An 18,969-nucleotide genomic window follows, 5' to 3' on the forward strand; every position below is an offset into this window, starting at 1 on the left:
GCTTCCATCGAGGTCCTCTTGGAAGTTGGCGTTGTAGTTCTCCCCAGGTCCCCACCCAATGCGGAAATAGGGCTTAGGGTCTGCTTATCACTTTTTTCCATCGCCGCGTCCACGTCTCGCGCGTCTTCAGGACTCCGTTGCACTCAAATCGACTTGGATTTTTTGGGTGATATACTTAGTCCTCGTTCGCAATGAAGCTCGACGCCAAGGCGATTCGCTACCTCACCTCTGAGGATTTTCGGGTGCTTGCGGGGGTAACTGATCAGCCCCTCCCTCTGATTTACGCCCCGCTCTGCATTTTCAGAGCGTCGCACGATGTGATAGTAGCTAACGAGGATATTGCAATTGGCAGGTGGAAGCCGGAAGCCGAAATCACGAGGTTGTACCGACACCATTGATCGTCCAGTTGTCAGGCCTTCGCGGCGGTAGCGGGGTGCATCGGGCGATCTCGAATCTGGCGAAGACGAATTTGATTGCCAAGGTTAAAAATGCGAAGTGTGAGTCTTCATTTTAAAACTCTCCATTCAGTGTACTGCTTGCTAATTACTGATTTCTACCAGATGACGGCTATCGACTCACCTACGGCGGACTCGACTACCTGGCGCTGAACGCGCACCAGAAACAAAAATGCATCTACTCAGTTGGCAATCAGATTGGTGTGGGGAAGGAATCCGACATCGTGGTGGTCGCACACAGCAGCGGAGCGCAGCGCATCTTGAAGATCCACCGACTGGGGCGTATTTCGTTCCGCACGGTTAAAACGAACCGCGACTACTTGCGACACCGCAACACGGGGTCGTGGATGTATATGTCACGACTGGCGGCCATGAAGGAATTTGCGTTCATGAAGGCGCTGCGCGCCAACGGTTTCTCGGTGCCTGAGCCCATTGCCCAGAACCGGCACACCATCGTCATGAGTCTAGTCGACGCCTTCCCGCTCCGTCAAATCTCCACGGTGCCCAATCCCGCGGGACTGTACTCGGAATTAATGGATATGATTCTGGAGCTGGCGCGGTTCGGTCTGATTCACGGTGACTTCAACGAGTTCAACATCCTCATCAAGGAAGAGGAGGATCCCACGGCAAAGGGCAAGGCACCCGCCTCCTCTACGGACGAAGTGTCTGATGAGAATCTCCGGCTGGTCCCGGTGCTCATTGACTTCCCGCAGATGGTGTCTATTGATCATGCCAATGCGGAAATGTACTTCGACCGCGACGTCAACTGTATCAAGCGCTATTTCCAGCGCAAGTTTCACTTTGTCAGCGATGTTCCGGGGCCGTTCTTTGCCGACGCTAAGAAGAAGCTCCTCAAGAACCCTGGAAAACGGCTGGATGTCGAAGTTGAGGCTTCGGGATTCTCACGGAAGATGGCCCGCGAGCTCGAGGCATATATGAAGGAAGTGGGGGCCGACGGGGAAGCAGGTGCCTCTAAAGACGAGGACGAGGATGACGATGAGGAAGAAGAAGAAGAATCCGGGTCTGAGTCTGAAGGGCACGTTGAAGACGAGCGGCCGGAGCAGGATACTCAGGAAGTCGACGAGAGCTCCAAGAAGATGGAGGAACTTCGTGTCTCGGAAACATCGGGACAGTAAAAGTTCAATGTTACAATAATGACCACGAATAATGAAACTAGAGTGTAATATCAGTGTGAATTTCGGATAGTCGAATGTCGAAGTGGTCGGCGGTAGATTGAAAAACTCGGGCGGGCGGCGCGGCCACCTGCGCAACTCGGCCCCAAAAGATTCACGCAGCGCAACGACTCTCCGTCCTCATCCAACCCGCCAATATGGTGCGTCGCCCCGAGATTCGAACATTCAGGAATGCGCTGAAAGGTCACCGTCGAGTGTACCTGTACGTCAATTTCATTTCTCTCAAGGAACCCTCGCCCCTTCGATAAATTTTCCGCCTCACAATTCACACCACCCCGTGAACTCTTGAACTGCACCCAAGAAGCAACGACTTTACTGTAATAGATCCCCGCTGACCACCAATTCCAATCCCAGGCCCGAGTTCACGGTCGCCCTCGTGCGAACCCCCTACCTCTCCCCTCTATATGCCCAGTTCCGCGTTCCCCTCAACTTCAACAAACTCGACCTACGCAGTTATCTCCTTCAAGCCTACAACGTTCCAGTCCGCGCCGTCCGCAGTTATGTCGAGCAGCAGCCCGTCACCCGTCTGACGCGCGACAACCGAAACTTTGGACCCTGGCGGCGCCCGAAGTCGATCAAGCGTATGACCGTCGAACTGCACACCCCGTTCGTGTGGCCCGAGGAGCCCAAGGATCTCAGCGGGTATGTTGATGAATGCACTTGTTTTGTTTCTTGTGCCTCATTTCTCTTTCTTCTTTTTTTCCTTTGCTGCTCATTTCGACCCTTTTTCCGAATACACGATTCTAATACAACTTTCACATAGATGGGAGAAAGAATCCTGGGACGCCGGCGAGAAATGGCAACACAAGATGCGCGAGAAGCAGAAGCAGAAGCCTGATTTCTCGGAGGAACCGGACGAGGATATGCGCAAGGCCTACGAGGAGCAGGCCAAGGAGCTGGTCGAGGGCAAGCAAACCTGGCGCCCGACGTGGCAGGCTTTGGGTCTGGATTTCGCTCACAAAGAGCTCATCAACAACAAGGCCACGAATCCGCCCAAGCCCAAGTGGATGACGAAGCCGAGAAAGCCTTGATTGGTCTCCTGCGGGAGGACTGATGTATGGTTGTTTTTTCTATCTCTTGGGGTTCTTTTCCTTTTGTGTGGTTTCTGGTGGATGTTTTTTTCCTGCCAAAAATTCGGTGTTTTGTATTTTCCTCCGGGGAGTTTGACCCGTTCTCTCTGTACTATATATCCATAGACACTTTGGTAGTGTTTGGCGAGATGATATGATATATACATTTGGTTCCTGGTGCTCTAGTCTGTGAAAGAAGTCGCAACCTGTGGAAAGTACTCGAATTCAATAATATTCCTAACGGTATCAAGCCCGGGGGGAGACGCAGAGACTCCGCATGGGATGTCCTGATTTTCTTGACATGCCCTCACTTGCCAAGTGCAACGAGAAAGATGATGTAGAAGCCTATCCGTCAACAACTACAAAGTAACATAATAATATAGCAAGAATTAGATCTTAGTGGCGTGTTATTATTTACTTTATATATAGCTTACGATAATTGCTGTTCTTTCTCTCTCTCTTTCTTTCTCTCTCTCTTTTCTCTATCTTTTTTTTTTTTTTTTAGATATCTTTTAAAATATCTTTCTAAGTATTTTTACTACTATTAATCTTATAGGCCTAGAGAGGGGCGCTGTCTAAAGAGTATGTTTGCCTAAGCTAATTACTAGATAAATGTCACGCAGACATTATGAAACCCGAAAGACAACACATCACAGCCCCAGTCACATATTCTTATATTATAGGGCAATGCGGTTCTTTCCTCGTGCTCACTCTCCAGGCTTCCACAGCCTCCCCATAAAGCTCAGCGGGCCTAAGGGCTTAGCAACCCCTTTCTCTGCCACGATCGCCTTCAGGCCCTCCTCCGAAACACCAAGGCCGAATCTATTCTTGAAATACTTTTTTGAGGCCCGATTCGTGGGAAGCTTCTGCGTCATCTGGTCCTGGAATCGGGCCCAGCTCTCTTTCGGTTCTGTCGGTTGTCTCTTGAAATTTACCGACACACTCGCTCGACATGTAGGGCTGCATGCGGGTAGGCCACGCCTGCCGTCCCATACCCATTGGGGACCAACCAGCGATCCGCAAGCCTCGCAGGGGATTTTCAGGTGCAAGATTCGAGCTTTGCAGATCTGGGGATGGCGCGTGTTGGTGAGATTCATGGAGCAATTCTGAGGAGAAAGGGAACAACGTACTAAGGATGCTGGCGGCGGTTGAGATCGCCGCAGCCCCAAGGAGGACGAGGGTGGTATTGAATTTCATCATAGAAGAGGGAAAGGGGTGCAAATTAAATTAACTTCTTGCGTAGTGTCTGAGAAGATCTGAGACGCAGTATGGATAGGAGATTTACGTCCCTCATTTATATCGTATGCTTTCCAAGTAAGTGGGTTATCCATGAAGTAAGCACATTTCTGAGGTTGATTATCCAAAAATAAAAGGCTGTGTTCTTCGGCCATCCGAGAGCCATATAGATGGAGATCTGCGGTATTCAGATAATATGTATATTATTGGAAATAGAAGAGAATTCATCAGCTAAATTTTGGTTAAATTACTTTTCATTTTTGTCACAGCACCCTATCCGGAGCCTCGGTAGCTCAATCGGTAGAGCGTGGGACTTGTGAGTGTTCTATTGGTCCTCTTGAAAAAAATTCCTACTAACCTCCGGAAAGTTAAAAAAGAATCTATCCCAAGGCTGCGGGATCGTACCCCGCCCGAGGCGTGTTCTCTTTTTTTTTTTTTTTTTTTTTCTTCACTAATCTCATCTAGTCTGATCAACTTCCCTTATAGATTATATATTATATATTTTAATAGAAACCGTTAATCCACGACCCTTACCTCCTTTTTAAATAGAGATATATCAATGTTGGTATCCACCAGGCAGATTTCCTTGGCATTCCGATTACACCATGATATTGATATGTCTTTCCGCCTCCAGGTCTTGTTCCAGGTCTGTGTAGGTAATAACCAAGTTTGTATGGCGACTTTGTTTCATCCTATATGACTAAGCCCTTACATCTGAATCTGAGATGCATCATCTCATGGAGAAGAGAGATGCTAAAAAATCCCGTGCCCATAGATAGTTCAGGTAACGGCATTCCGGATCCCAGCTCCAGTCAATTCTCGATGGTCACCGATAGCGATCCCTCTCAAGGTAAAGACTAACCTTGACACACAAAATACCAGAAAGATTGAGAAAAATAAGGGTAGACATACTATGATAACATTCCTGGAAATACCTTCCAATTATGCCTCTCAATGTGATCAGCCGCCTTTCCGAAGTTGAAAACGGCAATGATTGCGAGGTTGAATTACTGCTTATAGAGTCGGTGTATCTACCTAGGTATCCTTCCAAGGATCCAGTGAACCCTCAACCCTATGACTACTTCTCTATGCAGCCTTTGTTGACTCTTAAAATACCAAACTTCCACCCAAAGGCCCAGGTGAGGTCCATAGTTCAAGATTAGATTTGAGCAAGCTACCCGACTCGACTAACACAGACCAAAGAAACACCACAAAAGTCTCCAAGAGCAAAAAAGGAAAGCAAGGCGCAGCAAGAGCTAAACGCCATGCAATCTAGGTAGTAATCGAGCCGGCGACTGACCCAGAATTGGCCATCGAGTGAATACTACCGGGAGGTGCACTTCCTTCACCATTAGGAGCGTGGGCCTCGCCCGCAGTGAGATGGTTTTCATCATGGTTGGTCGTGGATCGGGGCGGTGGGATTTCCTTCTTGCCGTTCGCTTTGTAGTAGAGGACCATGTCACCCGAGGTGCGCCAGAGATGTGTCCGGATCGTGGCTAGGGTCATGTTGGGCGGACAAAACTGGTGAAAACGCCCGAATTTAGTAAAGAAGGACTGGTATACGAGGGGACATATCTGCTGGAATGTAGTTCTTACCATTTTCTGGCAATATAGCTCTAGGTATTCTTCCGGTGGCATGGTCGGAGCCTCGGAGTCGTCGGGGTTCGGGGGTCGATTCGCTCTGCCACGTATGCAAGAATCTTCTTTGCTCGAAGCATGCGGTTGGCGTTGAGTCGAGAGGTGTTGGTTCCGTTGGTAGGTGGCGGAGGGCCAGCAGTGCTTGGTGGTCTAGTGAAAACACATGTTAGACAATGATCCCAGCAGTTGTGGGATGCGATGGTCAGATTAGGACATACACCTCGGGCTTGGAAACTGGGGGGAGCGAGTCGTCAAATGGCTTCAACACGAAAGCGATCTTGACCTGCTCCTTAAACGGGATTTGGTTCTATAGTGGGTGGTCAGAGATCAGACATAAAAGAGACCACTGGAGCAAGCCACATACCTTCAAGAGAAGCTCCCCAAGCCAGTGAGGAATTGACTTCTCCAGCCGCTCAATTTCCTGACCAATACGGCCCACACTGCCTCGATATAGATCCGAGGCCACTGCAGTCTCCCCAGTTTCCTCTTGAATAAACACCGCAGTCCGTGAGGGGATTGCCAACCTCGGCGTTTCACTCTCGGGACTGGGCGTAATGGCCGTCACCAATTCTCGGCCTGGGTTGGCCGACAAAAACTCATCATAGTCGGTTCGAATTCGTTCAGCCACGCCACTGATGTTGGGTTCGTAGATCTTCTCCTCTTTGATGGAAGAGACCTCAGACTCCTCAACTTTCTCTTCCTGGATCTGAGGTTTCGCGTCGGTCGAGGTGCGGCCGAGCTTCTTGGGGAAGTCCATTCGGAATTTCTTTCCAAACAATGATCCGCTCTTCTTGCGTTCCTCCTTGTCCGGCTCTGCAGGGGACTGGGGAACACCGGGTGTTGATCCTGCATCCGTAGGTGACGTGAGATTCTTTTCGGTATCAAGCTGAGGCAGCCCGTTGGGCCGCGCTGAGAAGTAGTCACTGGACTTGTCCGAGAAAGAGGACGGACCCCCATCGGCATGGTGATGTGCTGACCCAGGCAAATCGGGCGTCTCGGGATCAAACATAGGGAACGGAGAGGCGGTGCTCTGAATGGAAGTGCTGAGGTGGTTCGATGATGGCGTGCCAAAGTTAATCCCGGAGGTATGAGGGCTCCCGGAGAACTCCATTCCAGGACGCAAAGTGGTCATTGAGTGGCCTTGTGAGATTGGAATACCAACACTGCGAGGGATATCATCGCCTGGCGCCGATGTGCCTAGCGTACTCGATGGGACAAGTTCCTGGGCTTTGGCCATGGCAGATTCGCGGTAAACATTGTCGCGGCGAATTTCCTCATCCACGATTGGCGCAAACAGCCACCGCAAAATCCATTTCCCAAGATTGACTGCGTGCTTTGTTAGTCGCTTGTGGGAGGCCCATAACAGAGTAAAACGAGAGTCGAGGTAGCAAAATAAGAAATGATAGACATACTCCTTTGGTCCTCTCGGAATTGTGATAGATCGGAGGGCGATAAACCAGCCTCGTCCGCATATACCTCAGCATCGAAACACCTATTCGGCTCTAGGATGACCGACAGTCGGCCGGTGCGGACATCTATCGTACACCAGTGCGAAATGCTCTCGACGGTATTGATCTCGGAAGCAACGTCGTCGATATGGCGTTTGCCGAATGTTTGGACCGGAAGACACTAGATTGCATGTCAGTGCTCACGTCGGCTGCAGGTATGTAAGTGATCTTTAATATGCCCATACCTTGAGCAGATCCCAGAGAACCACCTCTCCTGCCGAGTCTTGAGTGAGGGTGCGTTTCCGATCATTCAACATCAAGCACTTGATCAACCCATCCTGGCCCTCAATTGTTTCCGCCGGTAATGACTGGATTGGTATTGTCAACCCAATTTCTGGTCCCAATTCTGGCTCCACGGGTCCATTTGAAGATGGGCTTCCCAGTAACGTAGAAGTCGCTGATAATTGCAAAGCCGCTTGGAAGGGGATTTTCTTCTGCGATCCTGTATCGGACGAATTCACAGGGGCGGCAGCAGTAGAGTCAATAGTGCGTGCTGGGTCAGGAGGCGGATCAATGCCGACAGTAGTATCCACGTCTTTCCAACGGTTAATGCTTGACTTGGGGGTGGCGGTCCAGATGGAATCTCCGGAAGCGACAACCTTGACAACACCCTCATGTTCTTGCAGCGCGGCAACGCATGTACCATGCTCTGCATCTACGGAACCTCGGGTATCGGTCTTAGCCACCAGGCCTGAACGATCACTAGAGTAAAAGACGGAGAGGTCGGGATGGTCCGAGTACAGAGACCAAACGCTATCGTTGTGCATGGTCAAGGTGTTCATGCATCGTCCCGCGGTCAGAGACCAGATCTTGATGGTTTGATCCGACGAGGCAGTCATGATCGTGTCACCGGTCTCATTGATCAGGATGTCCCGGATATTATCCGTGTGGCCAACGAACTTGGTAACCAGCTTCCCGGACCTGGGATCCCACACGCGAACTACATTCTCGGGCCCGCCGCTGGCGAGCACCGACGAAACGGCACCTAGCGCATAGACAGACCCCTTTTCGGCGATATCGTCCCCACAGGCATCGATGCTCAAGATATCCCCACCGCCATTCAGATCCCACAGGTATAGTTTGTGGTCGAGGCCACCTGAGGCAACCCAACTCGCCTGACTGCTGGGACTCGCGAGCGCCTTAACATAGTCGGTGTGTTTCCCGATGCGCTCCGGGACCTCGGTCGATTCCGAATGTGGGCGCCAGAGTCGCACAGTGGTGTCGGACGAGGCGGAGACGAGCGCGGAGTTATCCTGGGTCAGGACAATGTCGTTGATCCAGTGGCTATGGGCCTGAACCTGGGTCTTGAAAGCGGCCAGAGCGGGTTTGCGCGAAGACGAGGCTGGAGAATCGAGTTCCCACGAGCAGATGACACCGTCGCGACCCGCCGAGTATCTGGAAAAGGCAGACGTCACATCAGCCGCCGTGCAACCCACGTGCAGAAAAGGCAGGTCTTCCAGAAAACCGCGGTCGCACTGATGCGACGAATAGATTGCCGATGGAGCAGAACCTCAAGCCGAGGTGGAACACTTACAGGATGGAGTTCTGACGGTCAACAGTCAAGCCGTTAACCCCCAGCCGGTGCCCGCCTGGGGCATCAGGCAGAGGGAGCACTATAGAGAAGCAGTCAGCATCTCGACCTTCGTTGGTCAGACAAATTTCTCAAGACTCACCGTACGTGACCCGCTGGTGGCTCAGTTTCCGTGCCATACATGCAGTGGTGAAGACTTCAAAATTGCGGAGATGGTGATGCGGAGCTTATCTGCTTCAATCGAGGGCCGATCACTTGCACGTTTCGGTGGGGGAGATGTAACGACGTCACATTTGTGACGATCACAACAATTGACAGGTTTCTCTCTCTGACGGGGGGGAAACGTGGGCAAAAGGGGAAGATAGAAAACAGGGGGAACCGGGGAACGGGGAAATTGAGCGCAAATGAGGGGAAGCTGGGGCAGGTCTGATCTCATCCCAGCGCTTTTCATCCTTCTTTTTCCCCTTCTGCCCTCGATTGTCTATATTTGAACTTTCCTCCCATCGATATTTGATGCGCCTGGTCACACAAGTTCTGAAATGTAAGGACCCGAGGGTGTCAACAGCCACCGAATAGCTGACACTGATGTCATCTGGGTTGATGCCATTTTTACCCAGGTGGCTATGGTCGCCTCAACACTCAACTAACACACTCCAGCATGATTCATCTCTACTAACTAAACAGAGGATAGGATGGACATTCCCCTCTCCTATATCAAACCCATCTACCCTCCCAGAATAATCACCCACGACCACCCCGAAGACGAAGACCCCTCCATCCAAGAAACCCTCGAAAACCTGCACCTCCAACCGCACCCCGAGGGCGGCTATTTCGTAGAGACCGACCGAGATCCTCACCACGTGCTCAACCCCTTCCGGTCTCGCACCCCCAACGCAGAGGTAGGGAGTGACGCGACGCGACCAGCCAGCACGACGATATTCTATTTCCTCACGCCGCACGCCCCGCTAGGCGCCTTCCACCGCAACCGAGCGCGGACGATCCATACCTGGCATCGGGGCCGGGGACGGTACGTGGTGATCCACGCGGACGAGGCGAGCAATAATCCAAAAGAAGACCTGGGCAGGGCCAAGGCGCCCATCGGGTCCTTTGTCGTCGGCCCGGATGTGGCACGAGGGGAGCGCATGCAGTGGGTGGTAGAAGGCGGCAAATACAAGTCCAGTTTCCTACTCCCCGACGCGCCTATAGATGATGCCGAGGATGGCACCGATCGGGGCTCGAGAGGGTTGTTGATTGCTGAGGTTGGTAAGTTGAGTTGACTGAACCTGAACACATGGGTTGACACTGCTGGATCAAGGTGGTGGTCCCCGGCTTCGAATCCGCAGACCATGATTTCCTGCGCCGAGAACAGATGGACCAGCTTCTCACGTCTGATCAAACCCGGGAACTGAACTGGATGCTCAAGAGCTGATAGAAAACACCTTTGTAAAGGTCCTACCAAAATGGAATGAGTTGAAGATAGTATATAGAATCCATGTTTTTGTCCAATCTATATGCGCCTTCTAATTTTTTCGTATATGAGAATAATGTACAAGTAGCAAATCTACCGAGATCTACACTGCTACTTCTTCTTTTTTCTCCTTCTTACCTTCGAGGGTATTCCATGCCCACTGATAGCTGCCCAAGAAGACAGCACCACCAATCCCAATCCAAGCAACACGAGGGCCAATACCACGCCAGAAAGCGCCGAAACCTTCCTGCGCAATGCCACGCACCACCTCCTTCACCCGCACCGGAGCCGCAGCACCACCATCGCCCCGACGCGCCAGCATAACGCGCGTCTTAATCACGTCCAACGGGGTAGTCAGGCCCGCGGCAATGGCACCGGCCACACTCCCAAACATAGCGCTCGTCGACGCCGGGATCTGCGATTCGGCCGTGGCAGCAGAGCCTGATCCGGGGCGGTGCAGGTACCGCTGCGCATAGGTCTCCTTCATGGACTCCCACATGGTGAACTGGAGTACGGTGAAAGGGATCTCACGGGCGATGGTGATGCCGGCGCCGCGGTACAGTTCTCGAAGAACCTGACCATAGCCGCGCTTCACCGCAGGCGTGGGGGTAGCCTGGGGTCTGGAAGCTGCTGCAGAAGATCCGGGAGGAGCTGACGGAGAAGATGCTGGGGGTGTGGGTGGGGGCGCGGCATGGCGCAGAGACAGGATATCCTTTAGCGCAAGCAGACTCGAGCCGCCGAAGAGACCTGCTTGGGCGCGCTGCTTGATCACCTCGGTGGGCACACGCACGGCGCATGCGGCGATCTCGCCGAGCGACGAGGCAATCGAGTGCGTGAAGATGACATGGGCTCGGGATGGCGGGTCGGACGCGGTCGGGCCGGATGATGAAGGGGGAGGGAGGAGCGAGCGCTTGACGCCGTCGTAGACAATGAAGAAGGAGGCGGCTGAGGGAGCAGAACCGAAGAGGACAGAGGGGAGGCCGGCGTAGATGCCACGTACGGTTTGGCGCAGCGAGAGTCGTGATGCCTGCGGTGCGGAGTGGTCGCGTGCTTTTTGGAGTCGGGTTTTGATCGTGTCAAGAGGGTACAGGGAGCAATCGACCGTGAGACCTGCGACGGCACCGGACTGTATAACCACCGGAACTGTTAGCGAGGAATTGGGAGTAAAAGAGAGAGGTCTTCAGAAGGCCCAAGGCCCGCAACGTACAAGTAAAGACCTGGTCCAGAGGGATGAGACCAATGGGTCCCCATCGGGTTGATGGGCCATTGTGAGAATGAGAAGACCAATGCGAAAGAAATATTCTACAGGAACATGCCGTCTTGTCAATTGCCCGAGGCTGTCAAATAAGACGAGAGAAGATCATGACGGAGAAAGAAAGCTATGGGAGGTCCGAAAGTTTCCCGTTTCCCGCGATCAGGCTATCCGATATCGCTGACTTACGTCAGGTCGATCAGGCCCTAACTTCAAAAGACTGATATCAGGTTAAATGTCGCAAGGCAGAGCTTCGCGATAGGCAGCACTGGAGCATATATAGATATATATTTTTTGTATTTACCAGCCTCTATTGCAGCCAGGTCGTAGGTACATAAAACGCCCGCAGGCATGATATGAGCCACTAGAGAACAAATAAGAAAACCTTCATAGCACACCAGCACAGATCTAGCAGAAACGTCTATGTCACAGGGTCAGAGAAAGAGCCCGCTTGTCAAGAGCATCGAGTGTTTCCTTCAACGCCATGTAACATCAATACTTTGCTGGGAGAAACAAACTGGAAGGCGGGTAGGTAGTGGGTGTGAAGGGATTCCGCAGTGAAGATTAGTGACGAGGATATGGACTCGGATAGGAAAAAGAGGAAGAAAGAAAATCACAATCCCACGGGTTGAAAACCAAGGGGCATTTATGAACACACGACACAAGTTGATACAAGAAAAAGGTATTTATTTGGCTTTGTGGCCTTTGCTGGCAACAGGTGGAGCCTGCGAAGGCGGTTCAAGAATGTGGGTATGGCCAGGCGCGTTAATGATTTCGCCTGAGCCCTCTTGCCGACACTCGTGGATGTTGCGCACCCATTCATCCGACAGGACATCATCGAGCGTCACTCGGTCTTTCGGGTTGACCTTCAACATGCGCCCGATAATGTATCGACTTTCCCGAGGTAGGATGCGGAGGAGCCGCCAGGGCCCCTTAATCACCTCTTGGCGCTGGGCAGATGCCTGGGCAGACGCCGGAAGGGGTGGAGCTTCTTTGCTGGTCGTGCGTGTGGTTTTGTTGTTACCATTGCCACCCGTGCTCGTTTGGCTGGTTTGCTTTTGAGCACTATCCGACGAACGATCATCGTCCTTCGAAGCGGACTCGGACGGGAACCCGTTTTGCTCCGGAGCGGGCTGTTCGGCGGGTTTGGCGGACGATTCGGATGCGTTCGGGCCGCTCGAAGGAGGAGCCAGCCGTTTCTGGTCCTGGGCAGTAGACGGAAGATCAGGAGTCGACTTGGGGCGGGGGTGACGTCGAGGATCGGAGTCGGGAACGGGAGTGCCAGGGGTTGGGGTGGACACGAACAACCGGTATGAGTTGTCGGTGGTCCGCGGCTGCTTCCACGGGAAGCGGCGCAAGGTCATGCAGCAGAAGATGATCGCCAGCGACCAAACATCGGTAGGGCGGGGGTCGTATTTCTTCTCATCGTACACCTCAGGGGCCAGGTATGGATCCGAGCCGACGATACCTAGACCGTTGGTTAGCAATTTTCAATCATGACTGAACAGCCATGGCAAACACAACATACCAGAGGCGGGAACTATGTCGTTCTCAAAAGGATAACGGAAAACGACGGCACTTCCAAAATCAATGAGCTTCATAATGCCCTGGTCGTTCACCACCACGTTATCCAGCTTCAAGTCCCGATGAGCCAGCCCCATGCCATGCAAATACGCCACTCCGCTGAGAATCTGCTTAAAAGAGCAGGCAATCTCGTCCTTGGCCATCTTGCCTGTCATGACAATGGCAAAGAGGTCATATGGCGCATACTCCATCACCTCGTACCAGTGGTGGGCTTCCTGGATGATATCCAAGGTCTCAATGATATTTCCGTGGTGGAGAGTGGAACCAATGCAGAATTCAGCCGTCACTTTCTTGGAATATTCCTTCAGAGATTCCCAGTTGTGACGATCTCGGAATTGCTTGACCGCGAATGTGACGCCGTCACTGTTGCGCTTCAGCAGTCGAACAGAGCCTCCAGCTCCGGATCCAAGGACCCGTCCTAGTTTGCCATATTTGGAATTCAGCCCATGGTCATCCGCAAAGGGGACGTTGTCTGGGGCCATCTGATACGGAGTATTCTTTCCAGATGATCGGCTCGAACGCTTGGGTGACGATGTTGGGGAGTCTGCACGCTTGTGACGGTGGCCCATTTTGAAGAATCGTTTGAGCTCGGACATAGATCCGTGGTGATGGTGGGAGCTCTTCTGGTCATTATTGCCGTGCTCCTTCTTGCCACTGAATGGTCCCCGTTTGTCGTTGGTTTTGCTGAGATCGTTGGCACTCGCCGACCGAGGAGTTCCTGGGCGGAACGATCGCTTGGAATCGCGCCCTCCGAAGATAAACCGGGGGTCGAGCTGAGACAAATTCTTGGATTGCGGTGGCCGCTTACTGCGGGCATAGGGATCATTGGGTTCACCGACCGGTGTAATTGCCCCCGGCGGCGTCAAGGAATCCCTGGGAGTCGGGGGCGGGCTTTCTTCTTGCGAACTGGCGTCGTTTCCGGCGAAGAATTGGGCACGATGCCTCGGCACCTGGATTGGGGGGAGCGGTTCCAAACCACCGCTTACTTTGGAGAAACGGTCGTGCGATGAAGGTCTCGGGGATGGCACGCTTCGTTGCGGGCCATTCTTGTCGCCGGAGGTGACTGGGGGAGATATTTCAGGGGTGATAGCCGCTCGGCTAACAGCATTCAAGGACTGTGTGCTGTCGTTGGCTCGGCCTTCGCGGGACTGGGTGACGGCTGGGGTAAGAGGAGGGGACTGTACAGCGGAGGTGGGAGGAGATGCATGAGGAGAAGCTCCAAAGGACGCGGTACCATCGCGTCCACTTCGTTCGCTAGACTCCCGAGATGCAACCTGGAATGGAAATCCGGTTAGCCACCCATCGCACTTCTCCACTGTCAAAGGTGCCCCCCTCCCAACTAGTGGCCGTTGAAATGATATCATCACAAAAGCCTCGGAACTCATAATGGCAGAACAATTCAAAACCCATACATACCCTGGAGGACGGAAGAGACATGGGATCGAAAGAGAAGTTCCGAAGGCGCGACTCTTGGAGTTGCGAGCTCTGCAGACTCATAGCAAGCGAACGTAATTCCTCGTCTGTGCCGAGCTTTTGCTGCTCAGGATGAGATTGAGCTTCGGGGGAAAGCATCGACCGAGAAGGTTCGATCTCCTCCGTAATCGACGAGAAGCGGACCTGGGCGGGCTGGGATCGCGACTTGGCATCGGCGTCACCGGCCTCCGAAGCCTGGCCCGACATCTTGGCGTGGTCTTGCAATGTTTGGGGGTCTATTGCATGGGAAGGTTTTAGTCACTGCTGGGAGGAATTTGGGGCGATCACAGAAAAAAAAAAAAAAAAAAGTTGGCACATTCATGCCATGACATACCTGAGACCGTGGACTGAGATTGGGCCGAATCGGTCATTTCAGACGTCATACGCATCGACACCGGCTCGGAACGTGGTGGGACACATGCCCCTCGCGGCGCACAGGAAACTTTCGCAGTCGGAATGCCGTGGGGGAGGAGATCTCGAGGAATTGGCGTGTGATCCCGAGGGGTCTATCAGGTCGATTACGTGGGAGGCGAGGCAAATCCTTTTTATTCACCCTTTTAGACTTTTTCAACGCCGAGCCGTGCGATACGCGGTGCCCGACCGCGAAGGGTGGATGGATGCGATGCAGAGGAAGGTGATAGATAAAAAGAAGAGAAAGAGGTGGGAGTGGGAAAAGAAGAAGAGAAGAAGACGCCCAGAAAGAGGGGAGCACTTGGGGTCTGGGCCTGAGGCAAACCGGCTTGGAGTGGGGTGCGGTCACAGCGGTTCCAACGGGCGAATACTTGATGACTCTTTCGATATCATTTTCTACATTTTCTACATTTTCTTAAATTTCCCTACAGAGATGACTGTCGTGTTCATTTCCTGCTTTCCTGTTTTTCCCACAGAAAATTAGAGAATCCGGAATGTCGCGGAGGCCGTTTTGGGGGGTATCGGATCCAGATGATGTCGATGGGGGGGGGGCGGATTTACTTGAACTCTCATAGGCTCCCCTCGTGCCGACTTCCCGGCCAACCTGCATCGCTTGCTGCGGCTGTTTTCCCTACTTTTCCGGCGATCTGGAAGTTTGCCCGAACCGTTATAGATCAGGTCACATGATATTTATACAGAATACAGAGGAAGCCTTGGAATAATAATAATAATGATAACAAATGACAGATAGAAAAGGTGGAACTTGTAGGATATCTATAGGGAAGACATATTATCCCCTATTGCCCAATGCCCAATGCCTACTGATCTATCAACCATATTCTATTCCTGCAGTAACATACTTCCTGCGAGTAACACCTCCAGTAAGTAGACAATACTTGATCCATTCCTGCCAAGCACCAGGATCATCCCTCTGTTTTGCCAAGACCCTCTCGGACTGACGCACTGTGGCGGGGTGCAGCATCGGGCATGTTCCTCTAAAGGACCCATTCATACCTCCTTAATACCGACATCACCTGGCCCCATACTAACTGGACTGGGCACATATCCATGAATATGGTCCGCATGGTCACACCAAAAGCTTCTTGGCACCCCCCCCCCAAATGCCAACCCTCTAGTGGCAGGGCCTGAGGTGCCGGGGTAGAATCGCCAGACCTTGGAAGTTTCGGCGTAGGATCGACAGGGTTGTGTGTTCCAAGGTGATTCGGGTCAGTTGGTCATTTGGAGCCCCTGAATTGCTGGAAAAAATAAGAAGAAGAAGAAGAAGAAGAAGAAGAAAAAAAAGGTTGATTGTATGCAAAGTGGTTAGATTGTCCACCCGTCGCTGGCTGGCATATGGGAATGAAATATGAATACAAAAACAGTCATCTCTATAGTACAGGAGGGAAATCCCTTTTGATCCCCCAAAAAAACGCCACTCGGCAAAATCAAAGAATGACTCAAGTAGTCGGCTGTCGCAATGCACGTTGGATGCGACCTTGCCGAGTCCATGATTGTACACGAGTCCCATCACTAGATCCCTCCAGATCTGAATGCTTCTGCAATAGTTGCTTCTCCCCCTCATGGCACCACCTGAATACCAATTGACTTGGCCTGCGCGATGACACTTTTGCAGATGCCCTGCAGGCTCAGTCCCGAGAGCCGCGTCTCGGTGTGCTTGATTTGGGCGATCTCGTAAACATGCTTCAGCGAGATGGTGCCGCAGATCTCATGGCCGGGGTTCATGGCACCACGCAGCCGGCCCTTGCGAGGCTCAACCTCGGCCGCATTCAACAGAAGATAGGTGGTGGTGGGCGTGCGGAGGTCGAAGGCAAAGGATCGGTCGGGGCGGACGGTGACGCGCGCAGGGATGGGAACGCCGGTGTTGATGTGAGCAGTACGGGCGTTGAATTCCTGCCAGAAAGAACTTGTCAGCGATGAATGCTCTGGATTTCCACATGGCCAGATGACCAAGACTCTCAAAACAACGGACCTTGCAAAAGTCCATGCTCTTGACACCTTTGCTACCCAAGGCTGGACCGACGGGCGGACTTGGGCTAGCTTGGCCAGCGCCGACAATGAGCTTGACGAACTGCTCTTTGGCGATATTCCTCGCCATGATGAATTGGGGAGAGGTGGGTTGGATTGGAAGATGGTGATGGGCTCAAAAGAGTCCAACGGGGAGATTTTCCTGGGGCGGGCGTGATTGGCGGGCGGCAAGCGAGCTGAAGGGACGTCATTGATGCTGGGGGACTTTGCTTTTCCTTCTTTTTTTTATTTGTCTTTCTTCTTCTCTCTCCCCGTCCAACAATATTTGGTTTACCGCATCCTCGATTACTGTGATCTTCGGCTCTGTCTTCAGCTGGGTCTCGTGGTCGAGTTAGTCTGCTCGACTTCTACCGCATCCGACCGAAACTCCGCCGCCCCGCGTGTGTCGATCTCCCTCTTCTTCACCTCCCTTACTCGATTTTTTTTTGAACGACTCTCCTCCGTATCACTCTATTCTCAAGAGGCCATTTGACCTCTTACACGGAACAATCATGAATTGGCTCAAGTCAACGTATATACTCCCTCCATCGCTTCGTTAGCGCCCTGGTAGCTAACTTGTGTGGGCAGTCTCGCGACGGTTGCGGGTACGCAGGAGCCGATCTATGGGCCCGAGGCCATCCAGACGGTCACCAAGCAGTCGGAGACCACTCCGTACACCGAGTTGACTAAGGACTTCCTGCAATGGCGCGCATACCAGTACACCAACGTGGAGACGCAGACCTTCTACGTCATGCCGGAGAACGGGCCCCTGGTCATGGTCCAGGTCATCTACAGCAATATCGTGTAAGCTTCTAACTCCCCAGTATTGCAAGAGTTTGTAAAGAACTTGGACAAAATGCTGATTCTCCTGGGTGTAACAGCGGCATCCACACCACCGCCCAGTTCAACACCAAGATCTTCAACCCCAAGGGTGACGGCGAGCATGTGTGGCACTCAGACCCGCTGCAGAACTTCATGTTTGACGAGCCTATGTACTCGTTCGGCGCCGATAACTTGTCGCTCACCCTCAACGAGGACGGCTCCGAGTACACCATCAAGTCTACCGTTAACGCCGACAGTCTGGTGGATATCAAGTTCTCCCGCTCAGCCCCCGGGTTCGTCGTCGGTAAGGACGGAACCACGTACTTTGGGACAGACCCCGAGAACCCCTGGGGCTCGATGCGTCACTGCTTCTGGCCTCGCTGTGCCGTCTCGGGCACCATTGCCACCAAGGAGAAGACCTATGATCTGACGGGTCGTGGAACGTACATCATGGCCCTGCAGGGAATGAAGCCGCACCATGCCGGTATGAAGCCCTGTTGATGATGGAATGCCATATTCTATTTTCTCAATAATTTGGAGTACATGCGTGTTGACACAAACCTAGCGGCCCGATGGAACTTCATCAACTTCCAGACGCCGACCTACAGCGCCATCATGATGGAGTACACGACTCCCCCGTCCTACGGCTCGACTAAGGTCAACGTCGGCGGTATCGTCAAGGACGGCTCGATCATCTATGCCGGCTCTACCAACTCGGCCACCCACACGGATTCCGCGCAGGATGCGGATAGCGATTGGCCCGCGCCTACAGCGGCCAAGTGGGAATGGACCGGCAAGACCGCCGACAACCAAGAGGTCACGGCCGAGGTGGATGGCTCGCTCGGCAAGCGACAGGACCGCATTGACGTGATGGCCCATGTGCCGGGCTTCATCAAGTCCATTGCCGGCAGTGTGGCCGGAACCAGACCGTATATTTTCCAGGTAAGTCATGACTCCACGTTTGCATAATATCATTTGCCCAAATTTCTCCCTTTTTCTGTCTTGCATACTAATGCTCTCTCTCTCTCTCTGTATAGTTCTCTCCCGAGGAGAAGCTCTCATTGAAACTCAACATCGGTGGCACCGAGTCCGTCGAGGAGGGCAACATGTTCTCCGAGGCTACTTTCATCTCGTGAACTCAACCACCTGTTTCTTCGTGTCTTCTTCAACCTCTTTTACCCTCCTCTCTTCTCCCACGTAAACAGGACATTTATCCCCTGTGGGGCTCTTTCCTGTTAGCGTTCCTATCTTTTGTTTTGGGTCATTTATTCTTTTATTTTGAGTCTGGAGGGATGTTTGCCTG

The 18,969-nt window shown here is 52.6% G+C and overlaps 9 protein-coding genes across 9 annotated transcripts; 4 read left to right on the top strand and 5 right to left on the bottom strand.

Annotated features, from left to right (window-relative positions):
- Positions 1–191: 191 nt before the first annotated feature.
- On the top strand, positions 192–1,591 carry NUU61_003959 (protein kinase RIO2; the record flags this gene model as incomplete). Its single annotated transcript, XM_056654541.1, has 3 exons — positions 192–254; positions 353–497; positions 561–1,591. The coding sequence occupies 3 exons, from the start codon at positions 192–194 to the stop codon at positions 1,589–1,591; spliced, it is 1,239 nt and encodes a 412-aa protein (XP_056512568.1).
- Positions 1,592–1,785: 194 nt separating this feature from the next.
- NUU61_003960 (mitochondrial 54S ribosomal protein uL23m) lies at positions 1,786–2,679 on the top strand (the record flags this gene model as incomplete). Its single annotated transcript, XM_056654542.1, has 3 exons — positions 1,786–1,850; positions 1,973–2,290; positions 2,412–2,679. 3 exons carry the CDS (start codon positions 1,786–1,788, stop codon positions 2,677–2,679), a joined length of 651 nt encoding a protein of 216 aa, XP_056512569.1.
- An 861-nt stretch (positions 2,680–3,540) lies between these two features.
- NUU61_003961 (uncharacterized protein) lies at positions 3,541–3,915 on the bottom strand (the record flags this gene model as incomplete). Its single annotated transcript, XM_056654543.1, has 1 exon — positions 3,541–3,915. The coding sequence occupies one exon, from the start codon at positions 3,913–3,915 to the stop codon at positions 3,541–3,543; it is 375 nt and encodes a 124-aa protein (XP_056512570.1).
- Positions 3,916–5,226: 1,311 nt separating this feature from the next.
- Positions 5,227–8,810, bottom strand: NUU61_003962 (WD repeat protein; the record flags this gene model as incomplete). The annotated part of the gene is made up of 8 exons (XM_056654544.1): positions 5,227–5,475; positions 5,551–5,742; positions 5,807–5,899; positions 5,957–6,918; positions 7,005–7,221; positions 7,286–8,575; positions 8,635–8,645; positions 8,774–8,810. The coding sequence occupies 8 exons, from the start codon at positions 8,808–8,810 to the stop codon at positions 5,227–5,229; spliced, it is 3,051 nt and encodes a 1,016-aa protein (XP_056512571.1).
- A 334-nt stretch (positions 8,811–9,144) lies between these two features.
- Positions 9,145–10,060, top strand: NUU61_003963 (cupin domain-containing protein; the record flags this gene model as incomplete). Its single annotated transcript, XM_056654545.1, has 3 exons — positions 9,145–9,172; positions 9,316–9,890; positions 9,947–10,060. The coding sequence occupies exons 2-3, from the start codon at positions 9,324–9,326 to the stop codon at positions 10,058–10,060; spliced, it is 681 nt and encodes a 226-aa protein (XP_056512572.1). The 5' UTR covers positions 9,145–9,172; positions 9,316–9,323.
- Positions 10,061–10,202: 142 nt separating this feature from the next.
- On the bottom strand, positions 10,203–11,366 carry NUU61_003964 (putative mitochondrial carrier protein (Pet8); the record flags this gene model as incomplete). Its single annotated transcript, XM_056654546.1, has 2 exons — positions 10,203–11,225; positions 11,307–11,366. The coding sequence occupies 2 exons, from the start codon at positions 11,364–11,366 to the stop codon at positions 10,203–10,205; spliced, it is 1,083 nt and encodes a 360-aa protein (XP_056512573.1).
- A 671-nt stretch (positions 11,367–12,037) lies between these two features.
- Positions 12,038–14,797, bottom strand: NUU61_003965 (uncharacterized protein; the record flags this gene model as incomplete). Its single annotated transcript, XM_056654547.1, has 4 exons — positions 12,038–12,819; positions 12,880–14,209; positions 14,352–14,644; positions 14,743–14,797. The coding sequence occupies 4 exons, from the start codon at positions 14,795–14,797 to the stop codon at positions 12,038–12,040; spliced, it is 2,460 nt and encodes an 819-aa protein (XP_056512574.1).
- A 1,600-nt stretch (positions 14,798–16,397) lies between these two features.
- On the bottom strand, positions 16,398–16,935 carry NUU61_003966 (mitochondrial 54S ribosomal protein uL11m; the record flags this gene model as incomplete). Its single annotated transcript, XM_056654548.1, has 2 exons — positions 16,398–16,730; positions 16,810–16,935. The coding sequence occupies 2 exons, from the start codon at positions 16,933–16,935 to the stop codon at positions 16,398–16,400; spliced, it is 459 nt and encodes a 152-aa protein (XP_056512575.1).
- Positions 16,936–17,356: 421 nt separating this feature from the next.
- On the top strand, positions 17,357–18,802 carry NUU61_003967 (survival factor 1 family protein; the record flags this gene model as incomplete). Its single annotated transcript, XM_056654549.1, has 5 exons — positions 17,357–17,376; positions 17,433–17,648; positions 17,726–18,150; positions 18,232–18,608; positions 18,704–18,802. The coding sequence occupies 5 exons, from the start codon at positions 17,357–17,359 to the stop codon at positions 18,800–18,802; spliced, it is 1,137 nt and encodes a 378-aa protein (XP_056512576.1).
- Between the last annotated feature and the right edge of the window lie 167 nt (positions 18,803–18,969).

This window comes from Penicillium alfredii (genome assembly GCF_028826965.1).
Source record: "Penicillium alfredii strain IBT 34128 chromosome Unknown utg000005l_segment0_segment0, whole genome shotgun sequence".
Classification (NCBI taxonomy): Eukaryota; Fungi; Ascomycota; class Eurotiomycetes; order Eurotiales; family Aspergillaceae; genus Penicillium; species Penicillium alfredii.